At 44.1% G+C, this 16,228-nt stretch overlaps 1 protein-coding gene across 1 annotated transcript in view; it reads right to left on the bottom strand.

The window, feature by feature from the left end:
• Positions 1 to 708: 708 nt before the first annotated feature.
• The window catches only part of LOC109883810 (nuclear factor of activated T-cells, cytoplasmic 3-like), an 88,068-nt gene continuing 72,548 nt past the window's right edge, over positions 709 to 16,228 (bottom strand). The window contains 2 exon segments of the mRNA XM_031815018.1: positions 709 to 1,954; positions 15,449 to 16,228. The exon segment at positions 15,449 to 16,228 is cut by the window's right edge and continues 13 nt beyond it. Coding sequence (XP_031670878.1) covers positions 1,896 to 1,954; positions 15,449 to 16,228 — 839 coding nt within the window. The 3' untranslated portion in view covers positions 709 to 1,895.

The raw sequence follows: 16,228 nt of genomic DNA on the forward strand, positions 1-16,228 counted from the left end.
GTCCCACTTGTTGTTGATTCTTCACAAAAAAATACAGTTTTATATCTTTATGTTTGAAGCCTGAAATGTGGCAAAAGGTCACAAAGTTCAAGGGGGCCGAATACTTTCGCAAGGCACTGTATCTCCAGTCCTTATCGATTACAAGCATACACATAACATGATGCAGCCATCACTATGCTTGAACATATGGAGAGTACATAACACTTTGTACTCAGAACAAAAAGTTAATCGCTTTGCCAAATGTTTTTGTGTATTACTTTAGTGCCTTGTTGCAAACAGGATGCATGTTTTGGAATATTTGTATTCTGTACAGGCTTCCTTCTTATCACTCTGTCAATTAGGTTAGTATTGTGGAATAAATACATTGTTGTTGATTCATCCTGTTTTCTCCTATCACAGCCATTAAATTCTGTAACTGTTTTAAAGTGACCATTGGCCTCATGGTGAAATCCCTAAGCCGTTTCCTTCCTCTCTGGCAACTGAGTTAGGAAGGATGCCTGTATCTTTGTAGTGACTGGGTGTATTGATACACCATCTAAAATATAATTAATAACTTCTCCATGCTCAAAGGGATATGCTCAATATCTGCTTTTTTAAAAACCTATCTACCAATAGGTGCCCTTTGCGAGGCATTGGAAAAACTCCCTGGTCTTTGTGGTTGAATCTGTGTTTGAAATTCACTGCTTGACAGATCATTTTATGGGTGGGGTACAGAGATGAGATAGTCATTCAAAAATCATGTTGAACACTATTATTGCACACAGAGAGTCCATGCAACTGCACACTTATGTGACTTGTTCAGCTCATTTTTACTCCTGAACTTATTTAGGCTTTCCATACCAAAGGGGTTGAATACTTATTCACTCAAGACATTTCAGCTTTTTATTTTTTATGAATTTATAAACAATTCTGAAAACATAAGTCCACTTAGACATTATTGGGTATTACGTGTAGGCCAGCGACAAAAACGTCTACATTTAATATATTTGAAATTCAGGCTGTACCACAACAAAATGTGGAAAAAGTCAAGGGGTGTGAACACTTTCTGAAGGCACTATATCTAAATGGCTGGAAGGTCACTAGAAGTGTGGAATGTTGCATATTACAGATCCCAGTCCAGCACCAGAGAAGAAGAGAAGGGGCTCCCAGGCACCCAGAGACCAGAGACAAAGAAGGACAAGGTTGATGGGGGTGTCGCAGTGGGGCTGCAGTACTACCTCTACACTCCCAGGGGGTGCTGTTGTGACATCACTCAACCAACCGGGGTGTTTGTACTGTCGAGGTCTATGCTGGTGAGAAAATCATGAGTACAGTATTCAACCCTTCTTTATTCCTACTGAGGGGTCCTAATTTTCCTCACTGAGCACTACACTGTTAGGGGCAACATTGTGACTTGAGAGGGTATATTACATACTCCAACCAAACACCCTGAACAGAGAGTTTAGCTGCATAGAAACCGTTTAGGAGGTGATCACTATCTAAACCAGTGATCACCTCTGGGTATCTGAGCCCAGGACTGAGAACTAATGCTAAAAATGAACCCAAAGTCAACTGAATAGAGAACATGTTCCTCGTCTTTCTGCCACTCACTGACCCCAATAATCCTAGTTTGTCACCACCCTGTGGTGTTCTCCTGTTTATAATCTGATGTATACATGTGTAGGTGGGTGAATCTGAGCTTTTTTGCTGCCATGTGGGTATATGAAAGGTTTGTTCATGTGTGTCTGGAGGGTCTTTTTGTGGACTGGTAGGGCCATGAAGTGTAAAGGGGAATCTCAGCCCAGTCTGTCCTGCCTAGAGGCAGGTAAAGTCCTGTGGTGGAGGTGGTGGTGTTGGGGCTGGTGAGGACACTGCTATGCCCAGCTGGGTGTGTGGAGGCCTGGCCACGGAAAGCGCTACGACTGGGCACCGCCACCAGGGGACTGGGACATGTCTCTGCCGATGATCTCATTCACTGGAAACACAAAGAGAGGATACAGGTTCACTACAGCTGAACAACACAGTCCAGAGGGTTTATTATTATAGGCTACTAAACCTTAGCAAGGCTTTCTTCAACTTCAATTGACCAAAAGTTTTTGAGGACACATTAATTGTCATATATTATCAAGAAAGCAAATCTAAATTGTGTTCCTGAATGCATTTGGACTGTGAGAAAATACAAATGTTTACCAGCAGAGGGCGATGTTGCCCAGCTCACTTACTGACTACTCTGAACACAGAAAAGTTCAGCTTCAGCATATCACAGTGGAGAGATAGAGGGAAAAACTCATACATACACTGGCAAGACCCAGAGGTTCAACTCACAGCTTTGGAATGACAAAACCACCGTCAACAACCAGAAAGCGAGGAGAAACTATTCCATTCACTGCCGTGTGTCATTACCGTCAGACATGACCTTTGACAGCGTCCAAGATATTTAGTCTTTACCACCACAACATGTGGACTCCTATAAATATCATCCTCCATTTATTGAATGGCCTAGCGAGCACCATTTCTCTATCGCGTTTCTTAATTTCTTCCACCTCTTAATGGAGCTTGAGTACATTTCCTCTGGCCTATTATTGTGGGTTTGCGAGCGTAGTAAATGGGCCTGTATAAAACTAATCCATTGTTACAACACATGTTGTCGACCCCAGAGAGGCACTCAAGCACAGTGCTGTAGGTAATTACTCTGCCAGGCAGAGCTAGCTAGGCCTGATATTAAATAAATACGTTATTTTCTCTCTCGGTCTCTGGCGGTGGGGCATGTTGGAGATGCCTCCAACAGAGACCTGACTGTTACAGTGGTGCCAAAGCTGTTTTCAGCTCACACCGGGTCCAGCGTGGCTCAGCGGGAGGACCAGCGGGGAGCCTGTAAAAACCACAGCCGTAAAGTAAATCAACTTCTAACCCCGATATCACGCTAACTGAAGCTGCATCTGGTTAACTACAGTACCTGTGGAACGAAAAGGAGGGTGAGAAAGAGAGAGAGGGAGAAAGAGAAGAAATAGAAAAGAGAAGGAGAGAAGAGAGAGGGGAGAGAGAAAAGAGAGAAAGAGGAGAGAGAGAGTGAAAGGAGAGGATACGTAGCCTGGTTTGGTATTTGTGGAAAAAGTGAAGATATTTTCCACACAGCAGCGACTGGTAGCTTTGCATTGGTGCAGCAGTGGCGGCATTCATACACCGTTCATTTCCTGATGTGGCACATAGGTGTCAAAAGTCAAGGCAGGTCAAAGAGACAGAGGGCAAAGAGAGGAGAGGGTTTGACTATCTGGTTTAGAGCGAGGAGATGGCGAGTGAGTCCTCTGAGCTCTGACAGTTTGACACACATTAAGAAAGACAGACACACAGGTATTCAGCCAGACCTGTCCATACACCACAGTATCAGTACCAGCCCTGCTGCTCGGGGATTCCTCTTCTCTTAGCTACAACTGGCCACTTGTTGTGCAACTGTCTGTTGTGAAATCATATATTTAATGGCCCACTGTGTCTGATGGACAAGTCAGCATCTGCTTTATATGGGTCATATTATATATGGGTATTTATATTTGTGGTATATTATTGGTAGAAGGAGTGAGAGGAACATTGACAGTCAAATCATGTGTAGATTAAATTCAGAGTATTATCGAGACATTAGGGAGTCCGTTCAAATGAATTCATCTTCCCTTTATATTTCTTAACCACATTTTGCTGTGTATGGGGTTAAATAATAATGTATTCATTAACACAAATCAAGAATGATACTTTTTCATCAATTTAATTAAAAGCCTTGATATTCTGTATTCCAGTTGTTACCCCATCAATAAGAATCATCAGCTATATATCAACTGTTACCCCATCAATAAGAATCATCAGCTATATATCAACTGTTACCCCCATCCCTAAGAATCATCAGCTATATATCAACTGTTACCCCATCCCTAAGAATCATCAGCTATATATCAACTGTTACCCCATCCCTAAGAATCATCAGCTATATATCAACTGTTACCCCATCCCTAAGAATCATCAGCTATATATCAACTGTTACCTCCATCCCTAAGAATCATCAGCTATATATCAACTGTTACCCCCATCCCTAAGAATCATCAGCTATATATCAACTGTTACCCCCATTCCTAAGAATCATCAGCTATATATCAACTGTTACCCCATCCCTAAGAATCATCAGCTATATATCAACTGTTACCCCATCCCTAAGAATCATCAGCTATATATAAACTGTTACCCCCATCCCTAAGAATCATCAGCTATATATCAACTGTTAACCCATCCCTAAGAATCATCAGCTATATATCAACAGTTACCCCCATCCCTAAGATTCATCAGCTATATATCAACTGTTACCTCCATCCCTAAGAATCATCAGCTATATATCAACTGTTACCCCCATCCCTAAGAATCATCAGCTATATATCAACTGTTACCCCATCCCTAAGAATCATCAGCTATATATCAACTGTTACCCCCATCCCTAAGAATCATCAGCTATATATCAACTGTTACCCCCATCCCTAAGAATCATCAGCTATATATCAACAGTTACCCCCATCCCTAAGATTCATCAGCTATATATCAACTGTTACCTCCATCCCTAAGAATCATCAGCTATATATCAACTGTTACCCCATCCCTAAGAATCATCAGCTATATATCAACTGTTACCCCCATTCCTAAGAATCATCAGCTATATATCAACTGTTACCCCCATCCCTAAGAATCATCAGCTATATATCAACTGTTACCCCATCCCTAAGAATCATCAGCTATATATCAACTGTTACCCCCATCCCTAAGAATCATCAGCTATATATCAACTGTTACCCCCATTCCTAAGAATCATCAGCTATATATCAACTGTTACCCCCATCCCTAAGAATCATCAGCTATATATCAACTGTTACCCCATCCCTAAGAATCATCAGCTATATATCAACTGTTACCCCCATCCCTAAGAATCATCAGCTATATATCAACTGTTACCCCATCCCTAAGAATCATCAGCTATATATCAACTGTTACCCCCATCCCTAAGAATCATCAGCTATATATCAACTGTTACCCCCATCCCTAAGAATCATCAGCTATATATCAACTGTTACCCCCATCCCTAAGAATCATCAGCTATATATCTGAATACAATTACAACGTCTCAAAGTCATTGCACTCCTGTAAAACTGGTACAAAATACATTTCTCAGAAAAAGTCATTACAACTATTTCAAACAATTTTACAGTATCGACAATGAATACTGTAGCGTCAACTGTACTTGCTAGTTGACTACCTTTAAAAAAAGCAGTGAAAACCTATTGGTGGTTCCATGACAGAAATAGAGGTGTTTATTTGTATTTGTTTGTGTGATCTGTGAGCTGCTACTACTGCTGATGTGACAGAGGGAGGAGCAGGCCTTTGTGCTTGGCTGGCTAGCCACTGTCTCTATCCTGTTGGCGTGGGCGGATGGTTCTTCCTCTCCCATCACACACAGCTATCTATCTTCACACATAGACTGTATTTCTGCGACAGACAGCTTTACATAAAACATCAGTCTACAACAATGTATCCACGTTCTAAACACAGCACACGAGCGGAAATGTTCAACTACTAAATGATTTTATGTGTTTAATGTAGGTCTCAAGCACAATGTCTATCTGCAGTCTGTTTAGAAAACTTTCCACAGAACACACACAGAACACACACAAAACACACACAGAACACACACAAAACACACACAGAACACACACAAAACACACACAGAACACACACAAAACACACACAGAACACACACAGAACACACATAAAACACACACAGAACACACACAAAACACACACAGAACACACACAAAACACACACAAAACACACACAAAACACACACAAAACACACACAGAACACACACAGAACACACACAAAACACACACAGAACACACACAAAACACACACAAAACACACACAGAACACACACAAAACACACACAGAACACACACAAAACACACACAGAACACACACAAAACACACACAGAACACACACAAAACACACAAAACGATGCAACATTTCACACGAGCATTAGATATCCTATTAATAAACTACTGGTAAGGTTTCAAAATGGGCTCTAACAAGATGGTCAGTTATATAAAATATTATCAATTAGGCCTATAATCTGAAGTAATGTAGATATGGGAAAAATCTTAAAAATTGTGCTTGACTTCAGTAGTTTCATACCTGAACCAATGTCTCAGATTGACTTGTTTTTATGACTGCATCAGAAATGTGATGATTTAGCCCAGCTTACTACAGAGAACCCTAGGTCTCTTTAACCCTCTGGAAAGGAGATCCTCTTTATATGACTAGGAGGGGGGGTCCCTATTAAGCCAGGGAACTGCTCCTCATACAGTGAACTGTCATTTCGCTTCTAAGGCATAGCTCTCTGGTCCTAGGACTAATCTACTTTACTGGATGTGTGACTAAACCAGCCCATGAACATGACTTCCCTCCCCATCAGACCGGATTCACCTCCCAGACAGTACTGTAGTGGGGAACGAACCCTTCAATCACTGTGACTTAGGCTAATTACAGTCAAAGACAGAGAGTCCCTCCTCGATCAAAGTCCATCAGTGTACTGATTGGTGGTAAAACTAGGTTTTCAGTGTGTGTCATGTCATTATCTCAAAGGGGAAACTCACATGAATCACTTTACCTAACCCAGACATAGGGGAGAAACAGACTGCCCTTATTAAATCTACATAGTGTGTCCTTTCTGACCCCAATTCTTTTTCTTTGCTTTTCTTTGTTTCGAATCACACAGTGATCTTTAACGTCATGTCTAGATGTATACATTTCATGTCTAAAAGGGATCTGCTAAAATAATCTCTGCAATGAGAAACAGAAGTGAAACAGTCAAACAGATGTGGATTTTCTATGATAAACAAGTCGTCAGTTAGGATGGAAAACAGGTAATCACCCTGGTTCCCGTCTGACAGATTGAAAGAAATGTTCCCTGACAGACAAACACTGAAGTGTGAAGCAGAAAAGGGCATGTAGGGTGCTCCAACAGAGAACCAGCTTCAGAAAATAACAAGAAGACTGAGTGATTGTTCTCTCCACTCTACCAAATGAAGAAAGCATGTGACGATGGATAACACTTGTGCAAGGCACGGGACAGGCAAGCCAAGATTCAGTTGGTCAAAAGGAAGACTTGCAATGACATGAACACATCTTCAGAGAGCCTCGGGATAAGACGTTCAAGTCAAATGGACAAGTCCACTTAATGATCATATTTCATTGGAAATATATGGTCAGTTTCAGTAACAGAAACTAGACTACTAAAAACGTTCCAGGGTTGCTAGGCTAACATCTCTTTTTTGCCTGTTTAACTGTAGCTCTGTAGTCTGTTACTCTAGTCTGACACGCTGCCAGAGAGACAGATCACAGTAACAGTAGAGCTCCAGTCAGAACACTATATCCTCATTAGAACACTGCTGCAGTTTTAACAAAGTCACTCATCTCTGTGAATCATCTGTGGATTTCCCATTTGTAAGTGATTCACAACACACATGTCTTTTGATCCGGCCCCTATAATGTCTGCTCACAGGAAGCCATCAGATGACCACAAGAGTGAGTTACAAGGTGGAAGCCAACAGGATTGGAGCCAGAATGGCCATCCTAATATGTTGGAATGGACGCCAACAGGATTGGAGCCAGAATGGCCATCCTAATATGTTGGAATGGAAGCCAACGGGATTGGAGCCAGAATGGCCATCCTAAAATGTTGGAATGGAAGCCAATAGGATTGGAGCCAGAATGGCCACCCTAATATGTTGGAATGGAAGCCAACAGGATTGGAGCCAGAATGGCCATCCTAAAATGTTGGAATGGAAGCCAACAGGATTGGAGCCAGAATGGCCATCCTAATATGTTGGAATGGAAGCCAACAGGATTGGAGCCAGAATGGCCATCCTAATATGTTGGAATGGAAGCCAATAGGATTGGAGCCAGAATGGCCATCCTAATATGTTGGAATGGAAGCCAACAGGAGCCAGAATGGCCATCCTAATATGTGGGAATGGAAGCCAACAGGAGCCAGAATGGCCATTCTAATATGTTGGAATGGAAGACAATAGGATCCGGAATGGCCAACCAGAAGATTCATCTAAACTTCTACCACAATAGACCATGGCCTTAGGATGTGCAGTAGGGATCAGATAATGACACATTCTATGTGTCTGCTGCATTTCACAGTGACTAAACACCAAATGGCACTTAATGGCATTTTAAGAGATTTTTCCGGACTGGAGGCTAGTTTAGTGAGTTAAAAGAATTCCTGCATCCATATAACTAGAATGGCGGATAACTGCAGTAACCTGACTGCCATGTGGAGATGTGATATGGTGTGTGTGTGTGTGTGTGTGTGTGTGTGTGTGTGTGTGTGTGTGTGTGTGTGTGTGTGTGTGTGTGTGTGTGTGTGTGTGTGTGTGTGTGTGTGTGTGTGGAGGGGCAATGCACATCAATTTACTGTTTATTAGAGCAGGGCAGAGTGACTCAACAGTTCTCTGAGACACTTGACATATACACTCCCCTTACAGTCACACAAAGCACACGACAGGGTTTAATAGGGATATCAACTATAACAGTGGCTCTCTGTTAGGAAACACAAATCAACAATGACATCTAAGATAGACAAGTTAACTGATAACACAACCCACGAGCTGGTACAAGAGGCCATTTGCATACAAACAAGACAATATTATATTCAAAACATTGATATGGGACTCTGTAAACAAATAAAAGGTTTCTCTTTCTGTTTTCCTGGCTGAAGATCAATGTTAAGTTCCAACATTACCAAGGATCTCCGGCCTGGGCACTCCGTCTGCCTGCCGCTGGCCAACATCTTGACGGAGAAACACACTGAAAAGCACGCACACACAGACACGCACACAGAGAGAGAGAGAAAGGCACACTGGCAGGACCTGAACCCCAGAACCCAGAACCCGGTGCTGGTGCTACACTGCCAATAACTCTGCCTTCATTACATTCCTAAGTCTTTAATTGTATGGAAAGATGACAAACAAAGTGGGTTTCCACTTGTTCCAGGGCCGGCGGTGTGTGTTTGGGATTGTGTTTAACTAGCTGAGTTTGGTTAGGTCCAGGCCTGATGCATTTTCCTACCACTGTTGTTTTTTTCTCACATGAATAGAGAGTTGTGTTATTTATCTGCCATACTCAGTTAGAAGTTAGAAGCAGCCACTGGCTGGGCTGGGACTTGGAACAAGCCACAAAGCCACCAAACCACAGAGCACCAGAGGAGAGTTTCCACTGTTGGGGACAACTCAGGACTCTGGAGACTGAGGCCTGCTTGACCCAAACTGACCAGCAGCATGGTGCCAGGGTTCTGTGACTTCCGTCTAGTGGTAGTGCAACCTGTAGACTAGAGGTTGGTTCCCTGGGTCTGTAGTAGTAGAGACGGACAGGGCCTACCTCATGGAGGGGATTGGAGTCTGGTGAAAGCTATGTTTCAGGAGCCTTAGTAACAGACCCAGATTAGCCCATGTTTTAAATGTAGACGTGTGTGTGTTTATGTCTGTGTGTTGTTGGCTATGCTGTGTCAACAGGGACCGTGCACATGCTCTGGGAGCGGCATTGCTCGTGTATTTGTATATAGAGTTGTGCCTGAGAAAACTGCCTAAAGTATGTGATTAACTACTGTGTGCACAGTGTTTACAATGTGTGGCGCCATACTCATAGTACTGACGTGAATATGGCTGTTTTTGGTGGGTTCATTTACTGTGTGTACTATGTGCCTGTGTCTCTCTGTGTGTGTGTGTGTGTGTGTACACTATGACAGCGCTAGAAATAAGTGTGTGTGCCTGCTCTATGTCGTTGTCTCTCACAAGAAGAGCGGGAGCAGCAGGCCCGGCCTATTATTAACCCAGAATGCCGTGTTCATGGCGAGAGGCAGCTGTGGCCCGGGCAGGAGAGCAAACAAAAGATGCAGGCACGCCGTGTCACACACACACACAGCCTCCGCTACCCTCCCGCCTGTCTGCACTGTGTATGTGTGTTGTCTGTGCAAACACAGGGCCAGCTGATTAATTAGATGAACACACGGGTCGGCACCACAAGTGGTTCAGTCTGTCACCATGACGGCCGTAATCACCCTCACAGGAGGGTTCACTCACATTCACACGAGAGGAAGGGGGAGAGCAAGGTTGCACACACCTACAGCACGCTATACACACTACTGTACAATTACTGTCCCTGTTAATAGTGCACTCTCATTAACACTGTTCAGGAAGATTGGAAATATATTGACACTAAATATGGACACTAAATATAGACTACTGTACCTACCAATAAAGAAGCAGAGGTCCTGTACACAGCAGTTTCCTTTCAGCTGCTAGTTCTAGCAGAAGAACTGCCTCCTCCTGCCTCTTACTGATAAATACATACTCTTTGTTATAAACCTGTTTATTGGAGATGAGAATTCATCTAGGAGTATGAGAAGTGGGGATGCATTTTTGGGTGCATACTGCCAGTTGGGTGGGATCCTCAACTCGTCTGTCCATCTGTCAGTAAGTCTGTGCCACTCCTGCAAACACACACACGTACATACGCACGCACGCACACACACACACACGTACGCACGCACGCACGCGCACACCCTACTACATGGCCCCTGCGTGGTGTACGTCACCAGTCACCAAGGCCATCTGTTAGCTCACCACAGCAGTTTTACACTGTGACATGGTGGTACACACACACAGACTTGTGCTGACACAAGTCTATGCAGGCAATACTACAGTGATACTCAGGGGTGCAACTTTGGTTTTAGAAGTGTGTGTGGGGGGGGGGGGGGGGGGGGGGTTTGAACTAATATTATATATATTTTTAAATAGTAGGATAAACACTCCAAACAGCCTACCCGACCTCTTGGAGGCGTCCGCATGGTCCTAAAGCACACAGTTGCCTCGTTTTGTATCAAATTCCAATGATAAAACTGGGGGAGACAAAAATGCAATTCCACAAGTGAAAGTTGCACCCCTGGTGATACTACTGTATACTGAAATCCTACCAGGGAATGACTATCATATCAAAATGTACATATCAGCACTGACTGACATGTAACTAACTGAATCTGTTCTTAGTTAGACTACTAGAACTCAGACAGATAGACAGACATTAACAGAAAGACACACAGATAGTCTAGTAGACCAGAGTTCAATCACTTTCAAAGACATTTAGATGTAAGTATTTAGATATTTTTTATTTGAAAAGAAAAGTAGTTGAATATTGGAATGTATTTAGAAATACACTTGAAAAGTATTTGAAAACACTCAAATACACTGACTCAAATACACTCCCATGTATTTAACCAAGTTATTTTAATATAGTATTTGAAATAAGTATTTGAAAATACGGTCAGACTTGATTTGGATAGTCCGGATTTTCGCTCTGTAGATGCTCTATAGATGGTCATACTATCAACAAACTATCTGTTGATAAACAACTGCTTGCTAAGGTCAGGGTTAGGGTTAGGGTTAGGTTAAGAATAAGGTTAGGGTAAAGGTTAAGTTTAGGGTTAAAGTTAGAGCTAGGGTTAGTAGATCGTTAGTTGAAATGCTACTGATAGTCTGTAGAGCATCTACATATGGACTATCCAAATAAAGTGTTACCGAAAATACTTTAAAATACTTCCAATAGAAGTAGTTAATTCGGTCCACATTATTTGAAAATAGTCAAATACAGAAAACAATGTATTTAAATAACAAATACTTAAATACACATGAACCCTGGTCTGCTCTGTGGTATATTTCATGTGCTGCTCTGACCTCCTAAAAACTCAGTCGTTCCATTGCTGCACTGCGCTGCTCAGTCATTCACTGCTTCATGATGTCCTACAGAGCCAGTGTGTGCGCGTGTGTGTTTTGTGTGTCTGTTTGTTTGTGCGTCCTACAGAGCCTGCATGGCACAGAAGCTATTTCTAGGCCTCGCTCAGACAGGGACTAACTAATCCCAGGGTGAACCTGTCAGTCTTTTCAGTCAACAACTTTTCTCACACTTTTCTTCTTGGTATGTACAGGTAACTGCCAAAATAAAGGAAACACTTGAGTAAATGAGGGATACAAAGCATATTGAAAGCAAGTGCTTCCACCCTGGTGTGGAATTAACATCCCATCATCATGCTTAGGGTCATATATAAAAATGCTGGGCAGGCCCATTTGGCAGGAGCTTCGGTGACCAAGACTGCTCAACTTGCTGATGTTTCACAATATGCCATGGCCGTGTCAGTCACCAGATCTCAACCCAATTGAACACTTCTGAGAGATTCTGGAACGTTTTTCCCCCACCATCAACAAATGTCTCATGGAAAAATGGTGTTGCATCCCTCCAATAGAGTTCCAGACACTTGTAGAATCTATGCCAAGGTGCATTGAAGCTGTTCTGTCTCGTGGTGTTTCCTTTATTTTGGCAGTTACCTGTAGCTACACCGTCTGAGGGAAATTGACTGAGGCAGCCAGACTTTTACTTGCACAATGTGTGAGAGAGAGAGAAATAGAGAGTGAGTAATTAAGGATATAGTGATTATGATTATGCGTGCGTACACACAACTGTGCGACTAAATCTGAGTGTATGAGTGTGTGTAGGCATACACATGCAGTGTATTATGCAGCTGGTGAACTTGTGTCTGATGGCCTTTCATACATGACTTATTGATAATGGGCCGTGTAATTAGCCTGGCCCTTGCTAGCACACAATACAGCACTTCCTGATGCACACACACTTTCTATCGCAGCCACTCCAGGCTGTTTATTAACTATGGGCCATTTGACTGCTGTTTATTTGAATACGTGACTGAGCGGGACCAGTATGCAGAGAAGCAGAAGTGGCTGTGCATGGCAGATTAGAAACTAAATGGGGAATGGTGATTTCTCAAACTAGTGCAGAGTTAGGATTTGTAGTGTTCTTGAAGTGAAGAGGCAATGTTAATGAGTTAGTCTCATCATTCTCCAGTCAGTTTGTTATACCACCGTAAATAGAGGTACATTAGTCCTCTCCAGAATGGAAAGGGCCTTCCACACACAGTAATTACAGCGGCTGTGGTCTCTGTGGTATAAAACATTTTCCTAGTATTCCCACTTTTGTAACATCCAGTCATTACAAACGAGCTGAACTCAAAGAATGAATCTCCTTACTGTGTGTGTGTGTCAGATGGGGATGAGCTATTTGTGACGAGGTCAATAGTGCGAGAGTCATCAGTCTATTGTGCTGCTATGATGTCCAATCCTCCTGTCAGGACCACTCAATAACAACCCTACTGTGTACAAAACCCAACTGACGGTTTAAGTGCTGTATTTATGAAATACAAATCACTACAACGAGACATAATTTCACCCAGGAGAATTCAGTAACTGGTGGAAGGTATCTTTTTACACAGTGTTGTAAAACAGAAGCATTTTTGTAAAACACGTGTTAGCTGGATGCTATGCAACAATGTAATGTAATGCAACTTTTAAAAATTCTAAAAGGATAATAAAATAATGAAAATGGAAGGGCTTTTAAATTCCCTCTAATCAAGAGAGAATGAGACACAGAGAGAGTGTAGTGAGTACAGACACAGAGAGAGTGTAGTGAGTACAGACACAGAGAGAGTGTAGTGAGTACAGACACAGAGAGAGTGTAGAGAGTACAGACACACAGAGAGAGAGTGTAGTGAGTACAGACACAGAGAGTGTAGTGAGTACAGACACAGAGAGAGTGTAGTGAGTACAGACACACAGAGAGAGAGTGTAGTGAGTACAGACACACAGAGAGAGAGTGTAGTGAGTACAGACACAGAGAGTGTAGTGAGTACAGACACAGAGTGTAGTGAGTACAGACACAGAGAGAGTGTAGTGAGTACAGACACACAGAGAGTGTAGTGAGTACAGACACACAGAGAGAGAGTGTAGTGAGTACAGACACACAGAGAGAGAGTGTAGTGAGTACAGACACACAGAGAGAGAGTGTAGTGAGTACAGACACAGAGAGAGTGTAGTGAGTACAGACACAGAGAGAGTGTAGTGAGTACAGACACACAGAGAGAGAGTGTAGTGAGTACAGACACACAGAGAGAGAGTGTAGTGAGTACAGACACACAGAGAGAGAGTGTAGTGAGTACAGACACACAGAGAGTGTAGTGAGTACAGACACACAGAGAGTGCAGTGAGTACAGACACACAGAGAGTGCAGTGAGTACAGACACATAGAGAGTGTAGTGAGTACAGACACACAGAGAGTGTAGTGAGTACAGACACACAGAGAGTGTGGTGAGTACAGACACAGAGAGAGTGTAGTGAGTACAGACACAGAGAGAGAGTGTAGTGAGTACAGACACAGAGCGTGTAGTGAGTATAGACACACAGAGAGTGTGGTGAGTACAGACACAGAGAGAGTGTAGTGAGTACAGACACAGAGAGAGTGTAGTGAAAACAGACACAGAGAGAGTGTAGTGAGTACAGACACAGAGAGAGTGTAGTGAGTACAGACACACAGAGAGTGTAGTGAGTACAGACACACAGAGAGTGTAGTGAGTACAGACACACAGAGAGTGTAGTGAGTACAGACACAGAGAGAGTGTAGTGAGTACAGACACAGAGAGAGAGTGTAGTGAGTACAGACACAGAGCGTGTAGTGAGTATAGACACACAGAGAGTGTGGTGAGTACAGACACAGAGAGAGTGTAGTGAGTACAGACACAGAGAGAGTGTAGTGAGTACAGACACAGAGAGAGTGTAGTGAGTACAGACACAGAGAGAGTGTAGTGAGTACAGACACACAGAGAGTGTAGTGAGTACAGACACAGAGAGAGTGTAGTGAGTACAGACACACAGAGAGTGCAGTGAGTACAGACACAGAGAGAGTGTGGTGAGTACAGACACAGAGAGAGTGTAGTGAGTACAGACACAGAGAGAGTGCAATGAGTACAGACATAGAGAGAGTGTAGTGAGTACAGACACAGAGAGAGTGTAGTGAGTACAGACACAGAGAGAGTGTAGTGAGTACAGACACAGAGAGAGTGTAGTGAGTACAGACACAGAGAGAGTGTAGTGAGTACAGACACAGAGAGAGTGTAGTGAGTACAGACACAGAGAGAGTGTGGTGAGTACAGACACAGAGAGAGTGTAGTGAGTACAGACACAGAGAGAGTGTAGTGAGTACAGACACAGAGAGTGTGGTGAGTACAGACACAGAGAGAGTGTGGTGAGTACAGACACAGAGAGAGTGTGGTGAGTACAGACACAGAGAGAGTGTGGTGAGTACAGACACAGAGAGAGTGTAGTGAGTACAGACACAGAGAGAGTGTGGTGAGTACAGACACAGAGAGAGTGTAGTGAGTACAGACACAGAGAGAGTGTGGTGAGTACAGACACAGAGAGAGTGTGGTGAGTACAGACACAGAGAGATGGAGAGGCTGACAGACAGAGCTGTGTCTTACCGTCGTCCAGTGTGATGTCCTGCAGGCCGATGGTTCTGAAGGTGGGCTCTCTCTCCTCCGGCTCCTGCTTGATGTTCACACTCTCCCCCTCCGTAGGGAAGGGGCTCTGCTGGGGGGCAAGGGGGTGCTGCTGCACGGGGTTGCTGCTGCACGAGCCTGGGGACAGGTTGGACATGACAGGGCTGCTGGCCTGGGGACTGTGTGCTGGGGGGCCCAGAGGGCTGCCGGTGGGGGAGGTGGGCAACTGGTAGGGTAGGGAGTGGAGCTGGGGGGAGGGTGGCCCGGAATGGGGCGAGGGAACCATGTGGGCTGGAGGTGCACTGGAGGTAGTGGGACAGGAGGCAGACCTCTGGCTGGTGGGGTGGTAGCCCCCCATAGCTCTCTGCAGCTGGGGGGAGGGATTCATCGGATGGTTGGTGAGGGTGGGTGAGGGCTGGCCCATGGGGTGGTTGGGGCGGGTGGGCGAGGGCACCTGGCTGGGGTTGGGGGGGCAGTGGTAGCCCATGGAGAGCAGGTGAGGGGCAGAGTGAGAGGAGTGGGTCATGGGCTGGTTGTGGGGGGCCGTGGAGATGGGGCTGTGGGGGCTGGAGGCCTGCTGGGAGGAGGTGGATGGGGAGGAGTGGTACACCATACCCAGCCCCATGGGGTGGGGGTGGGAGACCCCGGGGTCAGACTGCTGCTGGTGGTAAGGCATCCTCTCATAGCTCTGCGGAGCCCCAGTGTTCATGTTCATGGAAAGGCTGGGCTGTCCATTGTAGGGCAGGTTGGGATGTAGGTTGC

This window comes from Oncorhynchus kisutch, linkage group LG3 (assembly GCF_002021735.2).
Source record: "Oncorhynchus kisutch isolate 150728-3 linkage group LG3, Okis_V2, whole genome shotgun sequence".
Taxonomy (NCBI): Eukaryota; Metazoa; Chordata; class Actinopteri; order Salmoniformes; family Salmonidae; genus Oncorhynchus; species Oncorhynchus kisutch.